This window comes from Lepidothrix coronata, unplaced genomic scaffold (genome assembly GCF_001604755.1).
Source record: "Lepidothrix coronata isolate B3197 unplaced genomic scaffold, Lepidothrix_coronata-1.0 Scaffold128, whole genome shotgun sequence".
NCBI classification, from domain to species: Eukaryota; Metazoa; Chordata; class Aves; order Passeriformes; family Pipridae; genus Lepidothrix; species Lepidothrix coronata.
Window position 1 is genome coordinate 1,122,610 of NW_016690308.1, and position 18,069 is coordinate 1,140,678.

Here is an 18,069-nt window from a genome sequence, read left to right on the forward strand (position 1 = left end):
AAGCCAGTTATTAAAACCAGTGTATTTGTAAGCATCTACAAAGGCAGCTCATCAAAAGCAAAGAAGAAATCCAAGGCTGTGTCAAGAACAGTTCAGTTTAATCAGTTTTTATTCAGAATAAAATGATCAACTAGATGAAAAAAGATGGCAGACACAAAGTAAAAATAATAATAAAAAAATCACACTATGCCTGAGTCACTGATTCCAAAGCAAGCATGGATACTACCACATGTGGAAAAGACAGAGTAAAATCACCACACAGAAACTGCCTAACAAGCAATCCCAGCTGCAGCAAAACTAATATGTCTTTTTTTCCAGCGGGTTTGCAAGACTGGATGACAACTGTGTGTTTTTAAAAAGACATGAACCCCAGTTCAAAGTCTTCTCCAAGTTGGAACATTTGCAAGGTCTATCTTATGCAAATCAGGCAGTGCAGAATGGCAGGCAAGTTCACACTGCAGGACTTTACTGTTTCCACAGGTCACTCTGCAAGTGTTTTACAGGTAGTCTGATAGTTCACACTGCAAGAGAGTCTTAGGGGCTTCACTTTATTCAACGTTGTCCTTAGTGATCTTCAAAACTCTGCTTCAAAGACTCTGCAGCAAGAGTTAGAAATGGTTGCAGGACTTTAAACTTCGCAGTATCTTCAAACTGAATTTATAAGTGGTTTGGAGTTAATGCAATTTTTCAGGAAGTACCAAAATCTGAAAGAAACACCCAATTGGAAGAGTGCAAATTATGGGAGTGACTAAATATTGCCACTACTGAGAAAGAAGTACCCCATTATTAACTTGATTTGCTATAGCAGAAGTACAGAAAAGGTAGTTTGCTTAAACAAAATAATAGGCAAACAAACCACCACAGCTGTTAGAGAGCTATTTACACATTCCAGAAGCTGGTTAGACAGAACAAAGCAACCTTAGGACATTGTACAATCTCCTTCCTTAAAGGTCCTAAACATGGAATGAGGCAATTGTCTACAAAAGCACATCCTGCTTTAGTGAAGAACAAAAAAGGTTATTAGTTCCTGATAATACTTCAGAAGATTCATTCTTCTGGTTTTTGAGGATTAAATATCCACATTTCTTCAAACTTCACTAGTAGGTAAGACTTGCAAGAGAAAACTGATAAAAGCAGCTGTTTGAAACAATGAAAGATCCAGATCGTGTTGTAACCTTCCCTATATTCACAGCACACTTCAAAATCCTGCAGTGCATTTTGTTTCTCATCACTGGCATTAGTAAGTAAATGGACTGAGGAGTTAACACTTCTATTTTACTTTCTCTCTCCACTGTCAGTGTGGATAAGCAAATGATTATTGCGAGATTTGAGACAAAAATAAAGTGAAGAGCAGCTTAAGAAACTTCACATTCCAGAGCTAATCATAGTAACTCAGAAGTTTCTTGTCCAGGCAGGCAGAGAAACTTATTTGTTTACAAGCAAGAGCTGCCTTGTTTAGGAACTAACCGGTAAACAGTATCAGAAGTCCAACTGAATACTTTTAAAACAGCTCCCTATCAATTAAACCAACCTTCAGTCATAGATTTGTACTTTGAGAAAAGCTACATCACTGTGGTTTTGTGAATAAAGGTGGCGACTGCAGCCTGCAACCTAACAATGTTTCTAAGATTTTCACCACAATAAAGAAGAGTTGACCTGAAGAATTTTCTAAAACATATTCAAGATCTTCCCTTGACAACAGGGACTATGACTTTTCCCTAAGCATCCCAAAGAAAGATCTAAATTAAGATGCCGCCTGTCTGGAATGTGGGCCTGCTCTTCAGGACTGTGAGAGGCAGCCATGGAACCCAAGAAATTAAAATTGTATTAAACCTCTGAATATTAACATCAGTAACCACTCAGTGCAGACCTGAATTCAAGGGAAGTTTAAGGGATGTGATTACTGAGAGAATAATCCTTAGAACCTCTACTGGAAGAGTGGTAAACAATTTGAACTTCTGCTGTATCTTTAAAACAAGTCCTGCCACATACACAGTTTGCACACGGTGTAGAAAAGAAACAGTCATTTAAGTCTTTCAGGAATTAGTTTAAGATCAAACCTAAACATGAAGCTTAACCAAAGCATTAATCACAAGACAAGCATTTTCAAAATGAGCACACAGCATCTTCATAAACCACAGCCATACCCTTACTGAACAGGGCAAGTATCTAATCTTTAGGCAATCTTCCACTGAAAACTAGACTCAAAGTACTATTTATATAATGCTTTAAGTAAGAAATAATTTTTTAGGCTTAAGTCTTAAGGACTTTGGACTATGTTTGCTGGAGAAACAGTTTTGTGAAGTGTAATAAATTGTTGGTCTCAAATCCTGAATGACTACTTCCAACATCTTAACTTGAAGCCTTTAATAATTCAGTATTTACATTTTCATTTCTCCCTAGTCTCCCCTTGCACATTTCTTCTCCTTCCCACTTTCTAAACAGCCATTATTGGTATTTCTTATTAGAATCTATGAATCTGTGTGCACACTTTAATAGGCTATGACTTGTTCTGTTTCAATACACCACTTAAGAGATTTACTGAATAGCAGGCGTAGCTTGAAGCTACACAGAAAAAGAACTAACAGCTTCCTGGCTTAAATAGGTGGGATCCAACACACATTCAATGCAATATATTTGGACACAGTTTTCTGGAACCTGGTTTAGAGGTTCTCTGCATCACAGATAACCTGCAGCCCTACCCAAAGCTGATTTTCCTCCGAACTCATATGATGTCCACACAGAGTACTGCTGGAGGTTTTTTGGGGGTTTTAACGAACTGACTCAAAATTACTGGGGAATTCAAGCAAGACTGTGGCAGGAGAGATACAAGCCACTGGTGTAGAGCAAAGCATTCACCTTTTGCACTGTGGCATTCAGAGACTCCTGTCAAAGGCAACCACACAAGCCCTTTCACCGAGTGATCCCGCTCCACCCCGAAGGGATTCAAAGCAGTGAAGTCTATCCTACAACTCACTCCTGCAGTAACTATGCTGGAAGTTAGAATACTGCCACAAAGCTCATATAGGAAGAGTTTATACCCATTTATTCTTGTGCCAATGATGTTCCTTCAGTTAATTTTCCTCCTTAGTGTTTACCCACTTCCCATCCCTTATAGGAAATTTTCATTCATACAGTGTTATCACACCCCTTCTTCGCTTTCCTTTTACGAGCTAAATGAGCAAAGCCTTAAGGTTTCCTCATGAATGGCCTTTTTCCATGTCCATCTCAGTTTGCTCCCTTCTCCAGCACCTCAGACATCTTCCTCTCTGTCTTTACATCAGTAGAAATTCAAACCAAGCAGCAGAAAAGACCACCACAGTGCGGGGGAATGGTAGAAAAAAAAGCCTTTTTGATTCTGTTTCTTAAAATGCCCAGTGTCAGAACTAAATACTCCACCACAATACACAGAGAAAAATAAAATAATACTGTCAAAAAATCCACCAACAAACTCCTTAAAAAACACCCTAAAAAAAGGACAAAAGCAAAATCACATCACAAATACAATCACGGGTCTACAGCACAGGAAAAATGCTTTCAGACAAAATTTAACTTCTGTCACAGTCAAAATTGGCAAATTCACCCAACTGGTTCACATAAAACAGCAAAATCCATATAAAATTCAGCAGAGGAGGAAAGAACCTAGAACCAAGTTAGATTTATTCAAATAGTATTCAGACAGACAGCTACCTTGAAGGTATCTACATCACATTCAAAAACCTCTTAGATGTGGTTCCCTCTTAGAAGGACAGGGTTATTTAAGCTTTCCAAAGCTCCATCTGGGTGCCAAGCTGGATGCCTACAAATCAAGTTCAACTTTGCTCTAACATAGTTATGCTTATATTAAACTGCTTTGGCTTTGTGTTAACCCCAGCCATGAGTGCACCTCTTCCACAGGATTTTCCCCTGAACTGCCAGATTTTCCTTTTGTCAGACTTCTTTACTCGTGGAAGAGCCACACCACAACATGCATCCAAAGGCAAACAGTCTCACTATGGAAAGGGACATTTTGATTCAAGATGCAATAACTTATGAAAAACAATGCCATCAGCTCCTCTACTTATGCTGGAAATGCCAAATTTCTTAGGATGTTTCAGACTTAATCTACTTCCCCCCTAAGCCCATCCAATGCTAGAACAGTTGTACCTTCTGGAAGTCAAAAATATTCAAATCAATAAAGTAACTACAGACAGTTTAAGTGCTACCCAAAGAGCAAGCTCCTAAAAAAGAAGCTGTGCTGATGTCAGTGACATGACTTCAGGTTCCAAATCCTGTGATCGTCCACCCTCAAGTTATCAAAAACACATTACACACAAAGGCCTATCTCACAGGGCAGTCACGTCTGTTGCAGCTGATTAATAAGCTGCAACATTTCTTAGGATTGTTTAGCAACAGTTAGATTGAGCCAACTGACGCAAATATTGTGCTGTCATTCTTGTCACACTGGCCTTACAGTGTAACCCAAGTCACCTCCCTTTAGCACCCAGCCATGCCCCAAGGCACTGCGCTTTCTAAGAACGCTGGCCTGATCACGACAGCCAAATTTAACAGCAGAGGGTATCAAACCACCAGGACAGTTACACTGCTTCATCTATACCATCCTGCCTACATGTGCAGGGCATTGGATAGAACATTGGAGGCCACCCCCTAGGAAGTTTCTTAGGGAAAAGACTCTGTAGTCACCCTACTCCATCCTGGACCGCTCAGCAAAGCAGTCACAGACAAGTAACAGCACCTTGTAATCACCCACAAGGCAACACTGATATTGTCACGCCTTCCAGGTCTATCTTTGCTCACCCACACGACACTGTAAACTCAATACCCCTAAATCAGGAAATGATGTTGGCCAAAGCCTTCAACCTCATATCAAGCAGTTGTTCACCAACCATGACAGGCCACTATCAAACCAAACAGCTTCTGGGTCATGGAAGTTCTGCAGGGAAGTTATCAGCAGAGGTGACATTGTCCCTCACCTGATGCAGATGGCAGTGACAGCACTAGCAAGAGTGGCTGGTGAAGGTGACTTAAATTACTACTTGGCCACCAGTGACCAACATATATGCACACTCCTGAAGCAGTAATGTCACTCGAGGGCAGGAGAACACCAGGTTGTCCCAATATTCCTCATGGATAGCTGCAGGCCAACAATGCCTTTCACTGAGAAAAATCATGTTTGCAAATCATGCAAATGCAAGACTACCTGGACACAATCAGCCCCAACACTTCTTGCAAAACTGTTTTCAGTTCCTTGCAGCTTTGCCAAAGCCATTACATGGAACCCCTGCCATGGTAAGCATTTTCTAGGAAGTCTCAGCCAGAATGGTTTCACTGTTTCCAAAAACAAGTTAGGGAAAATACATGTTTTGACCACATAAAAATTTTATGAAAGCATTTTCATCAAGAACCTCTTGCATCCTCCATGACAGGAAGCAAGGAGTTTTGGAGCATGTCCTGTGTATCTTTTGCTCTACTAAAACACCACTTCCCAGACTAGTGAGGCTCGAAAAGTTTTGTTTGCTAAGGAAAACTCAAAGTTTTTGCTGCTAAAGTGGTTATTTCCAAGTCAAGACAGAGTAGGACTTCCCGCACTGTAAGGCTAAAAATCATATTAAGAATAAGACAGTTGTATGTCATGTAGGAATAGAAAAATAGTTTGGACTGTTTGGAGACACTGAGCTCTGGGCTGACATGATTCACATGCAATACTTGCACAAGATAAAGACTTGTGTGTGATTGTAGGAACAGTCTTCATCAAAGACAACAAAACTTCCAATAGCTTCTCTTGCACTGCTCAATAAAGTTTTATCCTTTTAATTAATTATCATTCAATACATAATTTTCATCTTTAAATTTTGAAGACGGAAGTTTCCCAGAGGAAAAAAACCCTCATCTATGTTACTATACAGCACATTGGCAGAGAAAGGACAAGCTTCCCTAGGACAGTGGGCACTTGATCATGATTTCTTGCATAAACTAATAAAGCTGAACATTTGAATACTCCAGATATGATATTCTTTAACAACTCTGGAAAGCACATCACAGGAAAATCTATTGTCCTGTTGACGTTCTTTGTTGCAAAATGATGGAAAAATATAAGCTCCGTAAATTTGGTGGAATAAGTGGTTGTCCACAGCTTTAGAAGCAAGTGTTCAATATCTCTTCAGGTCAGACAGACAGGACAAAAAGCACTAGAAATGAAATTTTATTAGAATCTGCTAATGTGCCTCATATCACATCACAAAGCAACTCTAAAGATGGAAGAGAAGACAATTTTGAACTCTAAGGCCATATGAAATCTATTAATTCCAATTATCGTTATCATCTCTGTAACGTTTTGTTGCCATGTTCACTCAGGATTCTAATCAGCTGTGGAAAAGTTCATGTAGAACATCCCCTATCACTGTCACCATGTCCCCTGGTATCTCAAAGCACATCTTGTGGGCAAAATGCCATTTCTGTGTGGCAGAGAGCATCAGCTTTAACAATCCCATAATGAATGTTTACTAGAAATGAATTACAGCTGTAAAAGAATGGCTTAACTTTACTGCCTCCTAACCCCAGCACTTGATCCCTCAGTCTTAAGAATGAAACTAAATCCAGCCTGCATTCTAACATGCACTTTTATTACAAACTTCTTTTAACTATTTTTGGCCCAAAAGTGACAGACATCTGTTTTCATACCTTGATTCAGATATTCAGTAGACAGCAGGAGGATGGTAGACAGGAATAACTCAAGAAGAAATTACTTTTAATAAGAAATAGCAAAAAAGTCCTGCAGGGCAGGGAAGGGATGACCACCCCAGACACAACATCAGTTAAGAGGAGATGCAATTACTGAAAGTAATTTTACTGGTGAAAGTCTATTTCAGGAGACAGCCAGAAAGGAGCATGGAACAGAAGAGATGGATGATACAGGAAGAGTGAGATGAAGGCCAGAGCATTACTAGGAGAGATTCCACTCTAATGCAAACTGTTTATCAAATGTCTAAATGCTGCTTTGTGCCACAACCCAGAGAAGCAGAGCATTCAGGAGTGAGCACATCAGCCCCATGATGCTGATGCTACAATTGCTGCACACACTTTGCAGAACTCTCTTTTTCCAGTCTAGGAATTGAATACAGATACAGCACAGCCCTGCAATTAACCTCCCTCTGCCTGCAGAAAACACCCCAAAAAGAGATAGGCAGATGCTACAGAAAAGCAGTTAATTCTGCTTTCAGCAGATACTATTTATTATCCACAGTGAGCAAAAGGAAAAGTTTAACATGGATGACAAACAACACTGCAACAAAACTATTTTCCAAATTAACGTGCTAAAACTACACCAATGCAATCAATACAACTGACAGGGATGTGTTTGCTACTCATTTGCTACTCTAATCTGGTTTTTCCTCTCACAGCACAGGTAGCTGATGGAACACAACCACTCATGAACCCCAGCTTAACCCATTAAAGCTTCTAAGCATAAATTGTTAACTAAAGCCCTTTTTCATGTTAGATCTTCAGAATAATTTCTCCTTGTTCTTTTCCAAGCTCATCATATCAGCCATTAAAGAAAACCCAGAACCACTCCTGACATTGATCAGAAGCAGGAACAACCTTAATATAGAAACATGACTGCACAAACACCAAAGCTGGACAAGGAAACCCACAACATGTACAAAGATAACCAGTTTTTGATCTTTTATTAGGTTCATGAGAGGTCTCTCAGCACCATATTTCAGGCTACAATGAGAAACTCCACACCCATCAACAAGCAGCTTTCATACTTTTTGAGGAAACACGGGTAGGTCATTCCCATCCAAGGAACACTGAGCAGGACGAGTTTAGAATATTTTACTCTAAGTTTTCTGTTTATTTTTAAGCTGAGCATCCTTCAGTTAAAAAGGGACTCTGGACACCTGTGAGTTTTTACTTTTCTGGTCTGATTGCTGCTTGGAAAAAGGTCCTTTAGGGAGTCCTAGGGAAAACAAATATTCCTGGCCTATCCAGTCCTTCTGTGGACTCCATATGTGCAGAAAATGAGCCTACAGCCTGCCCTATTTCAGCTGCAGTGCACTGGTGATGTTTAACATCATCTCACCAAGATTTAGCCTTACACATCACCACAGCAGTACTATTAAGCCAGTCCTGGACAGACTAGTGACTCACCAATAAGTAACACTGATCCTAGAGAGTCCAGGCAGATATATGAAGTAAAGATGTTTTAAACAAAAAAGATGAGCAGCACTTCTTTCTGCAACAGCATCCTACCTAACACTGTCCATGCTAATTACACACAGAATAGTTTATATCCATTCTTTGTATATAATGGAAAATAAAATTGCTCTTCAGGTTACAGCACTATTTTATTTAGAAATCACATCACCAGGCCAAACTCTGCATATTTCATTATGGTACTACTTAGACCATAAATCTTTCTAGTATCATTTTTTCAACTCCACTCTCTTAATTAGAATCCAAATTAAATGAATGCCTTCTGTGCTTTCACATTCTCATTTGAGTAACCTTTGAGGAGAGTGAAAAAAAAAAAAATCCATTTCACACACTGGATGGCATTCAGTGCACACATCGAGCCTCATTTTTCAGCTCCTTTTATTAAGCTCCCTGTTTCAACAAAACTGCAGCATAATTTGATACACAAGATAGTTAGCAACTGTTGATGGATACAGAACTGGAAAGCTTGCAAATACTCCAAAGCAGAGGCAGTCAGGAAAGTCAAAATGAGTTTCAAATTTCCCATTTAACTCTCACAGCAGAGAGACTTTAAGTTTGACAAAAGATCATCAGTTGCTGTTTGGCTACAGCCACTTTATGAAACCTTACCAAGATTTCCTGACTTCTGAGCGCTCACCACTTGCCATCCAACAACAAAGTGAACACCACCAGATGTCACTTTACTCCCCCACCCCCAATATTAGCACAAACACAACGACAGCAACCAGTGCAAAAATTTAGGTCATAAAACAGGTACTGCAACTAAGCTGCCGCATTTCCACCTGCATCCCAGTCTCCTGTGATTCTGCTCCTCTGGGTCTCTTCAGACAGAGGAATTCTGAGCAGTAAGTTTTGGTCTGACTCTCAACACTCTCAATTTCACTTACACTTTAAGTTCTGAACACAGCACTTTACTTCCTTTCCACTTGGCTTTAAAATTAGGCCTAAAACTAGGTTTCCATCAAGTCTGAAAGGGTAATAAGGTGACTGCTTCCTTTCAAAACCCACATACTACTTTAAACTGGCCAAAGGTTTGCTATTATACATTATCTTTTGACAGGTCCCTGAACTGCTCTCACCCACCCAGCGTGAGCACCCACAGACAAAGCCTCAGCTTTAAAGATAAATGTATTGGGAGACAAAGTGAAATAGAAGCTTGAAAATCAAGAAAAAGAAAACACAAAACAAAACCTATCAAAGTTTCTGAAGAATTTGTATTATTTTACTGCAGGGTTTCAGAAGACACAGATCTTCAGCCTAATCAAGTGTCTCCAAATCATACCATGTTACACCGTTAAAAGTGCAAAGGTGTTTCAAAAACTGAAGGTTTGTTACTTTGTTTTGTTTTAGGCTAGACATCCTTTTCAGATATCTAAATTTGTAAGATGTTTAAAGTAACTTCAAAAATGGCTTAACTATTAGTGATTCAGCAGGTTTTAAGAACTTGTATCTTGCAACAGCAAGCCTCATTTAAAAATAAATATGTAAATTGGTAACCTTCTAACTCTGCATAAGCATAACATGAATGACTGACTAAAAAGTTAAACAGTGTGAGCGGAAAAAAACCTACAAGCTAGCAACAGATCCACTGCACCAAATATTCATACTTAAGCATGTTCAAGCTGCACAAAGGCACAAGCATTTCACTGCAATTCAAACTCTGTCTCGGCTGCTTAAAAAAAAAAAAAAAGCTCAAAGAATGCGATTGTTAAGAGCTTCCTTTTCTCACACACAGAAAGATTAAAATAAAAGGTGTTACTTTTCCAGACCAGTCCCACAACTGCAGGCAGCATGCTCGTAACCAAGAAGCTGCCTTATTAGCATACCGGCTTTAGATATTTCTCCTCACAGAATGACTCAGCCTGCTATTTTCAAAGTTTTCCTTAAATATTTGTCCTACATCTCACAATAGCAGCTACCAACTACCGAAAAAAAAAAACCACATCCCATGAAGTCTCAGCCACTCCACGACGCTGAGCACGGAGACTAGCCGTTCGTCCACATTTGCATCCACCCGAGCTAATCCTTTCTGAAAATGAAAGCTCGAGACATTCAGCACGGATCTTTCAGAGGTAAAGCGACTGCTTTGTGCAAGTTCGAGGAAAAAAAAAAACGGAAAAAAACCCCAAAACAAAACACAAAACAACAAAAAAACCCAAATCCACATCCACAGCACGGTTTAGTGCTTGCAAGAGGGGAAGAACTTGCAGGAGTTTCCCTATGGAGCAGAGCACGCTCTGTCAGAGCTGCAGCGAAGAACAACCAGAGAGAGCGGCCACATAAGGAAAATCGAGTTTACAGCTGCCGCTCCGAACAGATGTACGCGCTGCCATAAGGAGAAGAAGCTTTAGCCGAAAGAGCTTTCCATCACTGCTCCCAAAGCCTATATTTGGTATCGCGGACGTATTCGAGGAGAACGAGTGTTTCCAGGGGAGGAGGAGGAGGAAGGCTGGTTCCCCCCGGAGCAGGGAACCCCTGGCTGGTGGAACTGCGGATCCAGGCGCCGGGAAGGGCAGCGGGCACAGCCGGGACAAAAGCTCCGCAGCGGGATCGGGTGGATGCGGGGCCGGGAAGGGCACGGCCCGGGCACGGCGCATCCCCGATCCCGCCGAGGGGATCCCCCGCTCCCTTCCCGCTGCCCAGACCCCGCCGGCAGCGGGGGTGTCCCCGGCCCGTCGCCCGCGCCGCCCCCGCCCCCCGCTTCCCTGGATTTTTACCTTCATCTTCGAGCTCTAGTTTCTCCAGCATCCCTTCGGAGGCGGCCGGGAGCTGCGAGGGAGCCGGAGCCGCTGCCGCCGCCTGCGGGAGGGAAGAGAGGAGAAGGGGATGAGCATCCAGGCGCGGACTCACCGGCCCCGCGGCGGCACCGGGCGGGGAGGGGAGGGAAGGCGGGACGGCGGCGGCTGCCCCTCGGCCTCCGCACACGCTGCCGCTCGCACCCGGCGCGGGGGGAGGAACCCAGGGGGGAGGACCCGGGGCTCGCCCTCCCCCAGCCCATCAACCCCCGGCGTGGCTCCCCCCGGGCCGCCCCGGCCGTGCCTCCTGCGGGCGCCGCCTCCTCCCCGCTCGGCGGGAGCGGCTCCCCGAGCTCCCGTTTCGCAGGACGGCGCTTCCCGCCACGCCTCGCCGCGCCGCGCCCCCCCTCCCCCCGGCGGAGCCCTTGGTACGTCCCGTTTTGCTGCAGTCGAGCCCGTTGGTCGGCGGCGGGAGGGGATGGGAGATACCACTTCCACGCGGGAAAGAGAGGGGTAGCAGGGGCAGGTTTAGTGCCCTGAGAGCTCTGCCGGCGCGGCCGCCGCTCGCTGCCCGTTCTCCAGGCTCGGCTGCTCTCCAGGCTGCCCTGGGCTAGAGGGGGGCAAGGGGAGGCGGAGCCGGGGAAGCCCTGCTCTCCCCCCGCCAGTCGCGGTTGGTACGGTCCCGTGCGTTCACCTGCGAGGCAGCGGCGGGGAAGCGGACGGTTCCACTGCCCGCGGGGGGGACATGGGGGTGTGGAAGGGGTTTCCCCCGTGTGTGACGGGAGCTCCCGCAGTGCGCCGGGCCGCCATCCCGGGGTGCCCTTTATCCCGGGGTGCCCTTTATCCCGGGGTATCCGCCATCCCAGGTGCCCCCTATCCCGGGGTATGCCCTTATCCTGGGGTACCCGTCATCTCGCTGTACCCCCTATCCCGAGGTATCCCCTGTCCTTGAGGTACCCGCCATGCCGGGGTACCCGGTCTGGGCACAGGCGCGCTCGTTTCCATTTTAAAAAATTTCCAGATTAAGTTACAAGTCAAGATTATCCCGAATGTCGGCGTCTCGCGTGTAAGCGGCGCCCAAAGCCGCCCTGGTACCAGTGTCTGTAGGACGGAGTTAACATCACGGGAGGCTTCAGCCTACCAAAGACGGGATTTACTGCACCCTGTAAGCCAGGCTATAGCAGAACCGATGGAAATAAGGAAATATTCGCAATAGGTTGACCATTTTCATTTATTTAGACAGGGAGGTGTGGTAAAGCTCTAGCTGGGCTTCCTTAACTCTAATGAATAGACCCCCGCTGACAGCTTAGGGAGCTCAGCAGGACCAGTGCAGTTCAGACACGGATGCTGCAGAAGGGGAAAACAGATTATTTCTTTGGCAATGGCAACAGATCCTGTGGGCAGACACACGTGGATGGTGCTCCAGAGGAGCCAAAGGAGTCATTAGGGAACATATGAAATCTATTGGTCCCAAGGGGAAGCTCAAGCTTCAAAAGTTCAGCGAGTCCTTCAAGGAGGGAAGGGTGATAAGATCTAGGATAGCACAGTAATGTGCAAATAATGTAGGAAAGTATGAAAGATAATTAGAATTAAAGCTACGATGGGAGGAGAGAGCCAAAAATTATGGGAAAACAGAAATCTGTCTCATTTCTCAAGTCCAGTGAAGTTTCAAGCAAGGAAACTAAGTGCTGGTGACAGCTTTGTTTTCCCAAACCACCTATTTCTAGGGAAACTTTTAAGGATATATGGGAAAGTTAACAATATCTACTTCTTTACTGTAAAGATCCTTTGAAAAGAAAATCCTGCAATATTTCCTTCCTAGGTGTATTTTTAAAAGACTTCTAAGACTTTAGTAAATGCTCTACCTGACAAGTCACACAAGATACCAAAACAGCTCATATTAACTTATTATATTTTCAGCCTACTGTTTAAAATGCTTTGGAAGCTTTTAATTGTCTCTGGGAGCTAGCTTTAAAAGCTCTAAATAATTTATCTTCCTTACCGTGTATCTTTATAGTGATAAGATTTTTGAACATCTTTTCCTAATCAAAGGAAGAGAAGAAAAGGTGACATGATGGACTGGAAATAGCTGCCATGATTTTGTTTCTTTGTTTTTATTTACTCCCCATAATTATCTTGTAAGCACTAGCCATGAGGAAATACAACTCCCAAGTTGTTTGTAGCTGGAAGTGACACTGAGTCTTGAAAGGTGTGCATTGCATTTCACCTGCTACAGAACACCAGATGTTTGTAAGAAGTCAGATAAGCCCACTTCATGCTGCACTGCACTGTGAACCTCAGAGCCCACTGCAAGATCAGGATTTTATAGTGGCAGAGTCTGCACCCAGACCAAGAGTACTATGAGATACTCAAAATAATAAAAAGGCAGTAGTTTAATATATAACAGAGATTTGTAATGGAAACTCTATAGCTATGTTGTACCATCCCCACTGCTCAAAAAAAAAAACACAAACCACAAACCCAAAGGAAATGGAGAACTAAAAGCTGAAACCCCATCCTTCAATCTGCCTGCAGTCTCACAATTTGTTTAAACCAATTTTGGAACAAGCTGCTGATCATGGCGTTCCTTTTGCTCCTCGCTTTGCATTCTGGCTCCTTTTGGCTTGTAGGCAACACAGTGAGTCAGAACAGGAAACTGATGCAGCTGAAAACCAAAGGGACTAATAAGAAAAGATTGGGTTTTATCCAGATCAGTTCCTGATCCAGGTCACTGTGCAGTTGTATCAGCACTGGGACATGGAGTGCCCAGGGCAGGAGTGACAGTGGGACCACACCTTCTGGAAGCAACCAACTCTTAAGTCAGCTTAAATCACAGTCAAAACACCATCCTGTCCATTGTGAACAGGATTAGACAAATTGGAAGATATTTTTAACAGTATTACCTCTCTGCAAACTCTACCTGTCATTTTACAGAAGGATTACTGGATAAAGATATGGAAAAAAAAAATCTTTCAAAAAATGTCTTTCAAAGGACTTATAATTTCCACCAGGATGATATTATATATTGTAACATTTCAATACATGGGGTTTTTTGGTGACTGTTTGTTCTACTGCCACAGGAGGTTTCTCTTAACTATAACCAAGGGATTTGACCAAATTATGCTTTAAAAGTTTGCTATCAGGTAACCAGTTTCAACTGTTTGAGATACCCACTGCAATAAGACAGAACATACTTTGCATGCTAAATACTGCCAGGCAAAATAAAGTCTATAGAGAAAAGTTTAGAAGAGAGATATGTGCAAAACAAAAGCTGCCTGAATACATTTCTACTTTTCCATGTTTTTACAAGGGCATTATTTATGCCAAAAAATATGGACCAACACAACTTTAATACAGCAGTGGCAGCAACCTTTGTAGAGCCAAAGTAAAACAACTCACAGTTGATACAATAGCAAAAGTCATAAAAGGTGGATGTAAACAAAAGGAGTTTTAGGACTTCTAGAGGCTAGAACATAAATTTTAATAGGTAACTGCTTACTTTGTCTCTGGCTGTTTTCTTTATCTTCCTAGTGGAAAGGGAGTGAGGAGTGACTAATACTCTGTAGAAGTAAAATCAGTCCTGTAATTATATATTCACTTATAATGAATATGTTAAAACCTATCTGATAATCTATGTTTCCTTTTTCTGATAATCTAGGAGTCCTTTTAGTCCTATTGAAGGAATCCCATTTTTTTCATAAAAGCATAATAAATTTAAATGATAGGAACAGTTCAGGGATGTGAACAGCAACTAACATCAGCAGAAGATTTTTTTTACATAGTTTCCTGCCATCTTGCCTCCCAGAGTTAGCAGGAATGCACCCACTAGGGTAGGGATCTCTCCCTGGCAGCCATCAGATCACCTGTATCAAAACGCTTTGACTCAGAGCTACTCTGCAGCTTTTCATGTTGAACAAGTTACCCTGGGCTGCTGCTTCTGCAGCCAGTGGAGAAACAAATATTTCTGGGACATCCTTCAACATGGCCCATTTTAGACAACTACTTTGGATAAAATGATTCTGGACTGACCAGAGCCTCCACCTGTTCAGGTTCACTGTGCGGGAAGGGGGGGGCAGCGAGCCAAGAGACTTTACACCCCTTGGTGCAAGTTTGATTCCACACCCATTTCAAGCAGACAGAGGAAAGAAGGATCATCTCTAACATCCAACATGTATAACCAATGCCAAGCCACTCTCAGTCTCCTTAGTAAGAGGCTGGAAGTCCCGTGGTGAGCAGATGCAGCACAAATTAATGGACTTTTGGCACTTTCTTGCATGACAGGCGCACAAGCAAGCCAGGAATGACTGCTAAAGATCACAACAATATTCACCAGGAAGGTAGTGAGGCTTCTTTATCTGACTGGAAGAGTTTAAGAGAGAGTTCCACAGAAGTTCTGTGTTCTGTCCAATATCGTTCAGTGTTTCCACTGATGACTCGATAAAGAAGTAATGAATAACCCGACCACATTTTCAAATGACTCAAAATGACTCAATGGCAAGAGAAGCTGCTTTTATAGGGACAGCCTTAGAACTTCAAATAATCTTGGGAATTGCTGCAGTGCTTTGAAAAACAGGATGCACTTTGATACTGGTAAATAGAACATGTTACACAATAATCAAATGCAAAAATAAAATGGGACTTGCAGCAGTCATGCAAGAAAAAGACCTGAGAGTAAAACTGAAAGTCAGACTGCAGTGTCAGTTTCTTGAAAATAAAAAAAAAAAATCACACTGTCTACAAATGTGTTATAGGTAAGACGGGGAGAATCTGTTCTACATATTCTCTGGTTAGATGCCAGCTGGGATACTGCATTCAATTTTAGGCATTAAACTCAAGAATGAACCAAGAGAGTCCAAAAAGAGGAACGACAATGATCTCGGAGTCTACAAAACCTGTAAAGAAGGTCTTGAAAACTTTGCAGTTTCTTCATCTAGAAAGGAAGAAAAAAAATCATGGAACAGAAGACTGAAGAAAAATACCGTAACAGTCTCCAAGTATAATGTGTTTTTGCAAGAAGGAAAGTGATTATCTTCTGGGTCCACTGGTTATGGGATGAGAAGTTATCTACTTAACCTTTAGCAAGGAATTCTTAGGTTGGACTTTGAGAGAACTTTCTGACTGTACCAACAGTGAAGCACCAGCACATTTTGCTGAAAAAACTGTAAAATCTCCATCACAGGAGGTTTATAGCAACAGGTTAAACAAAAAAAATTGTTGGTTATTATTTCCATATAGTTGATTGTGCAATGGGGGCAAATGAATTTTTAATGTCCCTTCCAGACTTATTTTCTTTTGTTTCTATTTTTGTCCAATCTTTAGAAAAATATATTTAGTCTTAGTATGATAATTCAATGAGAATTCTTTATATGTATCTTTTGTACAAAAGCCAGTTTACCAACAATATAATACAAATGTAAATTTGCTTTTCCTCCCTCCCACAAACAAGTAGCCTTAATTCTGTGTTAGAAAAATTCTAAAGCAAATATTGTTTGAGTAATAATAAAGATTATATATTAGTATTTGGTGACTGGGTAGGAATAGAAAGAACAATCTAAAAAAAGAAATGCTGCTGCAAGTCACAAGTCTGTGTGGAACAGACTTATTCAAGCATTGCAACAAAAATGTTACCTGTGCTTTATTTAGAAATAGGCATTTCCAGGTAAATTCAAGGCTTTTTCTTTCCTGATGGCTTAATAGGGATATGCTGAGGTGCCACCTGCACAGCTCACGGCTCGGCAGTAAAACTGAATGCCCTTCCCAGTACTTCAGAGGGGAAAAAAAAAAGCTACTTACCTTATAAAACCTAATGGATTGAAGAGCAACAGAAGGAATTCCCATCTAAATGCAAATCAGGGCAAAGCCATTTTGAATGCAAGAGTAAACTACAAATGGTAATTTTCCCACCATTTGCTAGTGCTCCTTACTACAATTACAGTTATATACAACTGAAGTAGTTCACAACTCTTCTCCTGATGAGCTGTCAAAGAACAACTTATAATTTTTCCAAATGTATGTCACAGATATGTTTATCCTGTTGCAATTTGTTTGTGCAAAATTAATTTAAAACACTTCTTGCTTAATTTTGGCTTAATCTAGTCTGGTTTGTGAAGTAGATAAGGACAAGTTATCAGCAAAAAGAAAAAGGTTTCATCTGCTGCTTAATCTGTAAATTAAACTCCTATTTGTTTTTTGCTAGAGTGTGGTAACTGATACCAGTAGTTTACAACAGCTGAGAAAACTGGAACGAGGGAGGCTGAGGTCAGAATCCCATCTTGGATCCCTTCGGGATTTAAAAATGCCACCTGTGAGGTGAAAAGGCTGCATGGGGTGGCAGTCCCTGAGTGTGCTGGGTACTTCGAGAACATGGTCAGGCCCAGTGTAGAGCTCCAGGCCTGGTCTGATACAGAGTCCTCCTCACCTCCAAAAGCTCAGAGTGATCAGAGCAACTGAGCAGGAGTTGTAGTTTCTACCATCTATTCTAAGGAACCTCTGTTCCAGCACCAAAACAACCAGTAAGGAAGGGGATGCCTCGTACAAAATGCTGGAATTTTTTTTTTTTTTTTTTGGCTGAAGTTTTTTCTTCCTGTACCCGGAAGGAATGCAATAAAAATTGCTTTAGTCTTAAAAGGCTTTTGAAATATTAAATGCTCTGATCATGTCAGTGAGTAGCAAGTGTAAATGAAGGTGGTTACAGCTCAGACATTATGATTTGTTTAGAACACAGTAACCAAGTCCCATAACAACACCTGGCACTGACAACACGCTCTGTATTGGCACTGTGTGTTCCCCAATGTCAGCTGGGTGCTCTGTCCCTAATCTGTGAGGCCCTCAGTGAATTAAGGACACAACTGTCCTGCAGCAGGTATGAAAGTGAGGGAACAATTGTGTCTATTCTAAACTTATTTCTAAAACTGTATGCTGGGGCTGTAGAAGCTCTAATGGTTTGATTTCATTGCAAAACAGCTCAGAGTTTGCCATCTGAGCATGTAAGAACTCTGCTCTGAAAGGATTTTTTTAGCTTCATCCCAACATCATCAGGATATGACTCGCCCAGTGATCCTGAGCAGGAGTCTTTTAGCATGGAATACAGAACAACTGTATATTGTTTTTATATTTT

The 18,069-nt window shown here is 42.0% G+C and overlaps 1 protein-coding gene across 6 annotated transcripts in view; it reads right to left on the reverse strand.

Annotated features, from left to right (window-relative positions):
* PRKAG2 (protein kinase AMP-activated non-catalytic subunit gamma 2) overlaps positions 1–18,069 on the reverse strand; it is a 211,285-nt gene that overhangs the window by 37,417 nt on the left and 155,799 nt on the right. For 5 of the 6 annotated variants that reach the window (XM_017826516.1, XM_017826518.1, XM_017826517.1 and 2 more), the window contains one exon: positions 10,935–11,016. In XM_017826516.1, the coding sequence (XP_017682005.1) occupies positions 10,935–11,016 (82 nt within the window). Of the gene's footprint in view, positions 1–10,934; positions 11,017–11,256; positions 11,276–18,069 lie in introns of those variants that run through there. The other variant, XM_017826521.1, reaches the window with a different exon arrangement.